Source organism: Wasmannia auropunctata, unplaced genomic scaffold (assembly GCF_000956235.1).
Source record: "Wasmannia auropunctata unplaced genomic scaffold, wasmannia.A_1.0 LD336090.1, whole genome shotgun sequence".
Taxonomy (NCBI): Eukaryota; Metazoa; Arthropoda; class Insecta; order Hymenoptera; family Formicidae; genus Wasmannia; species Wasmannia auropunctata.
The window spans coordinates 691210-697761 of NW_012026800.1; the positions used below are offsets into that span (position 1 = coordinate 691210).

General features: G+C 32.3%; 1 protein-coding gene across 1 annotated transcript in view; it reads left to right on the forward strand.

Annotated features, from left to right (window-relative positions):
- The first annotated feature begins 306 nt into the window (after positions 1 to 306).
- LOC105448020 (fatty acid synthase-like) overlaps positions 307 to 6552 on the forward strand; it is a 6610-nt gene continuing 364 nt past the window's right edge. The window contains exons 1-10 of the mRNA XM_011686379.1: positions 307 to 624; positions 716 to 920; positions 1003 to 1163; positions 1821 to 2138; positions 2288 to 2787; positions 3370 to 3677; positions 3743 to 4159; positions 4259 to 5271; positions 6100 to 6344; positions 6437 to 6548. Of these exons, the coding sequence (XP_011684681.1) occupies positions 445 to 624; positions 716 to 920; positions 1003 to 1163; positions 1821 to 2138; positions 2288 to 2787; positions 3370 to 3677; positions 3743 to 4159; positions 4259 to 5271; positions 6100 to 6344; positions 6437 to 6548 (3459 nt within the window). The 5' untranslated portion in view covers positions 307 to 444. The remainder of the gene's footprint in view (positions 625 to 715; positions 921 to 1002; positions 1164 to 1820; positions 2139 to 2287; positions 2788 to 3369; positions 3678 to 3742; positions 4160 to 4258; positions 5272 to 6099; positions 6345 to 6436; positions 6549 to 6552) is intronic.

The window sequence follows — 6552 nt, forward strand, 5'->3', positions numbered from 1 at the left end:
TTTTGGAATCTTCATTTTTTTCTCGTAAACTAAAACATTTTTCGCGTATTTTGAAAAAAAAAAGCAGTTAGCTAGCATGATTAGTAACAGAGCTATGAATTTTTGAAAAATAGTCTAATTCTTAATTGTTTATATTTCGATTAATTTTGCAATAAGAAAAAAATCCTTTGGCACAAAATTCTATCTCCCAAAGTACTACCTTAGTGCAAAATTAAAAAAATTTCTGAGAGATGACTGATCCGATTCACATGGAATAGCCCATATATAGTTATAGGCTCCAAAAGTCTTTTGTATGGGTGTTATTATAATTAAAATTGTTGTTGATTTTTTAAGGTAATAATAGCATTTGAAACCGGTTTTGTTCCACCAAATATCAATTATTCGTCGCCTCGGAATGATATAGATGCCTTGCTAAACGGAACTGTTTGTGTCGTCGAAGAACCAATGCCACTTAAAAATGGTTACATAGGTATTAGTTCTTTTGGTTTTGGGGGGGCTAACGCTCATATGCTATTAAAGTGGAATCAAAAACAAAAAGTTAATAGCACACCAAATGATGATTTGCCAAGACTTGTAATATTATCTGGACGCACTAAAGAATCAGTGAAATTGTTTTTAAATGACGTTAGTATATATTTTAAAAGTCATTTGACATTATTTTGGACAATTAAAGATATTATGTCATATTTTTTATTTTAAAAATTTATTATTGTAGATTGCTAATCATCAGATAGATGTAGAGTATATCCGTTTACTACACGACATCCATTCGGGCAATATAGACGGTCATTCATGGAGAGGGTATATCATACTAAATACTTCGCAACAAGAATCAATAAAAGAAATTCAAAGTTGTAAAAATGTGAAAAGACCTGTTTGCTTTATATTTTCAGCCTTAGGCTCGCAATGGCCAGGAATGGGTATTTTAATATTTATATATACTTTATTAACACTATTTACAGCATCATCTAAATAATAAATTGATATTTAAATTAAAATTAGGTCGAAATTTATTGAAATTTCAAATCTTTACAAATGCGATAAGAATGTGCGATGTTGTTTTAAAACCATATGGTATAAGTGTCACAAATATTTTGACAAATACAGAAGAAAAAGTGTGCGAAAACGCGTTATACGCGTTTCTTGGAATTATTGCTATTCAGGTAAAATATTTCAAAAAACAATACATTAAAATATTATATTATAAATAAATTAATACATATAATGAGCTATGAACCAAAGCTTGGATGTTTTTTCGCTCCTATATTTAACAAGTAAATTAATAACTGGTAAATATACACAGATAACACAGACGTTTTAACTCCGATCGGGTCATTATCAATGTTATGAACGGTAAACAGATTAAAACATTATATAATAACAATAGTTTAAAATTCTTACATTAATTTAGTACTTAAGTAAAACGTTAAAAAACGTTAAAATATTTTATTAATTCTGTTTATATTCTACACAACTATCTTCATGCATACTTTCTGGATTGAAGTACGATATATACTTTAATTTTGATATTGTTTACTTAGTAAATATTGGAGCGAAAAAACATTCAAGTTCATAGTCCATTATATGTATATAGTAATTTATTTTTAATTATTGAGCCTTGATTGTTAAAGATTATTCTATTCTATTTATTAGTAAAACATATACAATAAATATAAATTTTCTATGTCGTTATTTCACTGCGTATTAAAAGTAGCATCTTACTAGATTTATATATTTTTTATGACATTTTATTATTTTACCAGTAATAAATTTTTTAATATTTATAGTATCCAGCTATAATTATTGGTATATATTTGTAGATCGGTTTAGTAGATCTCCTAACATCCTTAGGAATTACTCCGGATTACATGATTAGTCATTCTGCTGGTGAACTTGGCTGCGCATATGCAGATAAATGTCTTACCATTGAACAAACTATTTTAGCAGCATACTTTATTGGTTTAACGTGTGCCGAAGGAAAATTAATTTGTAGTTCTATGGCAATTGTCAGATTTGATTACAAATGTCTTAAAAATATATGTCCAGCGAATATTGAAATAGTATGCCGCAATAGCGGGAACAGTAACATTATTAGTGGTCCCACAGAATCCATGCAAAAATTTATGAAAAAATTACAGGTAGAATTGAATAGCTTCTGCGTATTTTATAAGTGGATAGAAAACTTTGCCTATATAAATGATATTATTTAAAAAATCAAATTCTTAAATTTAAGCCACAATTATTCACACCTGCATGTGTTAAATTTATTGTATTATTGGGTTATTAGGTTAATAATATTTATGTGAAAGAGATCCACTGTAACGCGCCGTATCACAGTTCTTATCTCTCATCTGTGGAATCTCAGCTTTTGTTTAATTTAAACAAAATAATACCACAGCCAAATAAGAGGAGTCCAAAATGGATCAGTACTTCCATACCTCGTGCTGAATGGCACACTTCAGCATCAAAATTATCATCGGCGGACTATCATACGTATAGTATATTAAACATTGTTCTCTTTGAACAAGCGAGGAATTTAATTCCAAATAACGTTGTGACCATCGAAATCGCACCAGACGATGTTCTGCAGCATGTTTTGAAAGAATCCTTGCATCCAGAGGTTACGAACATTTTATTAATTCGAAGCGCTGAACAAAACAATAATATAATTTTTCAAGGAATTGGAAAGCTTTACAACTGTGGCTTACAGCCGCAGGTTGCCAATTTGTATCCGTCTATAACATTTCCAGTTAGTCGAGGAACTCCTATGATCTCCCCATCGATCAGGTATATAATACTTATTACTATAATCATAAAATAAATTGCAAAAAAATTATACATATATAATATATACATGTCTCGTACTCAATGGTACAGCGCTTGTGGGGAGGTAGTGTGGACCAAACTGAACAAAAAAGTCCTTTACCATTTTGCGATCTTTGCAATAGTTTTCGAGATATTAATATATAAAGCTAGTCGAATCCAAACGCGCGGCGAGATACGCCCGCCCGCCGTGGACCGCAGTCACCTCCCCCGCGTGCCTAGTTGGCGGCGCGTGGTGGGGGTAATCCATTGCCGTGTGCTAGACAATCAGTTACCCCCACCACGCGCCCCCAACTAGGCGCACGGGGGAGGTGATTGCGGTCCGCGGCGGGCGCGCGTATCTCGTCGCGCGTTTGGATTCGACTAGCTTTATATATTAATATCTCGAAAACTATTGCGAAGATCGCAAAATGGTAGAGGACTTTTTTGTTCAGTTAGGTCCACACTACCTGCCCACAAGCGCTGTACTATTGAGTATGAGACACCCTGTATATATATAATAATTATGTAATGTATTAACTCACCGTACTTTATATTCCATTATAGATGGGATCATTCTGAAGATTGGTTTATACTGACAGATGAACAACGAAAAGTGATAAAATCCAGAGAAAGATACGTTGAAATCTTAATTGACGATGAAGAATATGAGTATATGAGCGGTCATGTAATTGATGGAAGAAATTTGCTACCCGCGACGGGTTATCTTGCACTCGTGTGGCAAACTATCGACATGATGAAAGAACGAATAGTGCACACAACAGTACCGATAATATTCCAAGATGTAAAATTTATTCGTGCTACTCATTTATCAAGAAATAATGCTGTAGAATTGAGGATTGCGATTCAGAAAGGTATTATGAGAGTAATTTTAAGGTCTAGATAAGAATGCGCATAATCGGGTATTAAAATATTACAGATGGGAAGTTCGAAATAACTGAAAGTGATAGCGTTGTTGTGACAGGTACAGTATACGAAACACCAAATCCAAAACAGGAAATGATTCCGATAGACCTATTACCAGAAAACAACGATGAGGAAGAACATATGATCGCACGAGATATCTACAAAGAGTTGAAACTGCGTGGTTACCAGTACAGCGGCTTGTTTCGTGGATTAAAGAGTGTATCTGTTTCAGGCAAAAAAGGGCATATCATTTGGAAAAACAATTGGGTAACATTTATGGATGTCATGTTACAGATGCGTATCATTGATTATGATACTAGGGATTTGTACGTTCCTACGAGTATTCAGAAATTGGTAATTAATCCCGAGCTTCATGCAATGAAGCTACGAGACGCTAACGACTTGGAAGCTACGCTGAATAAAGAAAAACGTAAATATTCTTTTAATACGAAAAATTGTTTTGTTTTGATTCATGAATATCGTGTAAAAAAATGTCTTTGATGTAATTATTTGAATTATCTTGTTACAGAATTACCAATACGAATTTATAAAGAGATAGATACGATTATAGCTGGCGGAGTAGAAATTCGTGGTCTTAAAGCCTCTCAGATCACTCGCCGAAAATTAGTCCAAGATGCAGTTATTGAAGAACACTTATTTGTAGCTCATTGTGATCGCACTAAGATTTCTTTAAATGAAGCGATTCGGATATCGGCGCAACTCACGCTAGAAGATCATCAAATTGTCAAAGTGAAAGTCATTGAGCTAGTAGAAGATGACGATGATATTCCATTAGAATATCTCTCATCTTCATTACTAATTGAGGCATTTAATGATATGCCATTGATACAAACGAATATCACTCTATTAACATCGCCGAATCGTTTCAATCCATCAGATTTATCACAAGACATTTCAATCGCAGATTTAAACAAAGCGTCCATAGATGACAAAGCTTTAATAGTTGCCGGATTCAATCTTCTGACCAAACGACAAACCTCATTAGAGCGACTGTTGCCATTTTTGAGAGAAGGTGGTTATCTGTTGACGCGCGAGAATTGCGACGTAACTGACTATAAGAAATACTTGCAGCAATACGAATTAAATGTTATTCTTGAAAAGCGCACAGATAAAGAAATAATTGTGCTTCTGAAGAAGAAAGTTTTGATAGAAAAAAGAACTGTTGTCTTTATAAATAATAATAATTTCAATTGGCTGGACGATCTAAAGTCGCTTGTGAGCGATAAGAACAAAGAGAAGAGTAGAATTATAATTGTCGGTGAGAGAGATTTTGAGTGCGGTTTGTTGGGTTTTGTGAATTGCTTGAGAAAAGAACCAGGCGGAGAACTTGTTAGGAGTGTGTTTATTCAAGATAAGGAGGCTCCTAAATTTTCTCTACAAGATTCCTTCTATTTACAACAGCTGCAAAAAGATATGACCATTAACGTATTGCGTTCTAATAAGACCTGGGGATCGTATAGACATTTAAGATTATCACAACCGGAAGTTGAACCTGTATCTAGCGCTCATGTCTGCCAAACGGTACTTACAAATCTTCTCAAATCATATTGATAATCTATTATTGTGTAATATATAATATTATGTAACAAGTAATTATAAGATAAGGAAATACCAACACGGTCAAACTAAAGCGCGAATCGTGTTTTAATAACATTTATATGTGAATCTTTTTCAGTTCAAGCAAACTGCGCACCAAATATTTGTCGAATTTAAAAAATAACTGTAAACTGAATCCAGAGTAATATCACAATTAAATAGACAAAGTAATTTAATAATTTGATGCTAAAGAGCATTTTTTAAATCATGTAAACTTATTGCAAAAAATAATATGTTAACCAGTATAATATATTTTTTGCAATAAGTATTTTCAAATTGTTATTTTAAAATACTTTTATTTAATATTTTAGTTAAACACTATTATTTAAATAATTAAATTATTTTACAGAATTTTAAAAATATTTATTATTTATATAGCATCAAATTATTAAATTACTTTGTCAATTGCAGGTACTTATAAGTTAAAAGAGAGTTTTGATATTACTCCAGATTTAATTTAGAACTATTTTTTAAGACTAACAAATATTTAGTGTGCAATTTGCTTGAAAATTATAAGAGATTGCTGAAAAAAGAGATGCCGAAAATTATAAGAGATTTATTCATATAAATATTATTAAAACACAAAGGTCGGTTTGATCGTGTTGGTGTTTCCTCATCTTAGTTTAAACATTCTATAATAGATTCATATTAATGTTTGTATGTTATATGTGTTTTAAATTTTGTGATGGTTCCATTAAAAATTTTGTTTTACATTGTGTCATGTCATCATATAAAGTTATTGTTTCTCTATAGATTTGTGGTGATTTAAGCACATTCTGTTGGATAGAAAACAATCGATGCGTCGAATCTCGACGTGAAGATTTAGTGTATGTGGTTTATTCATCACTCAATTTCAAAGATGTTATGCTTGTGACTGGCAAATTAGTATTTAATCAAGCGATTTCACAAGGGCGGTTGTTTCAATACATGCCCTTTGGATTGGAATACGCAGGATTCGATGCCAACGGGCAACGAGTAATGGGACTTCGTGACACTGGGTATAAATAATGTTCCAAAAAAATAATAATCCAAAATAATAATGTTGCGTAATATCATAAAATTTAAATTGAATTAAAATTATTCCTTTTAGTTGTATAGCAAACGTTGTTGTGAAAGATAAAGACTTCTGTTGGAAAATACCCGATACGTGGACATTCGAAGAGGCGGCGACGATTCCATGTGTTTACAGCACAGTTTATTTAGCTC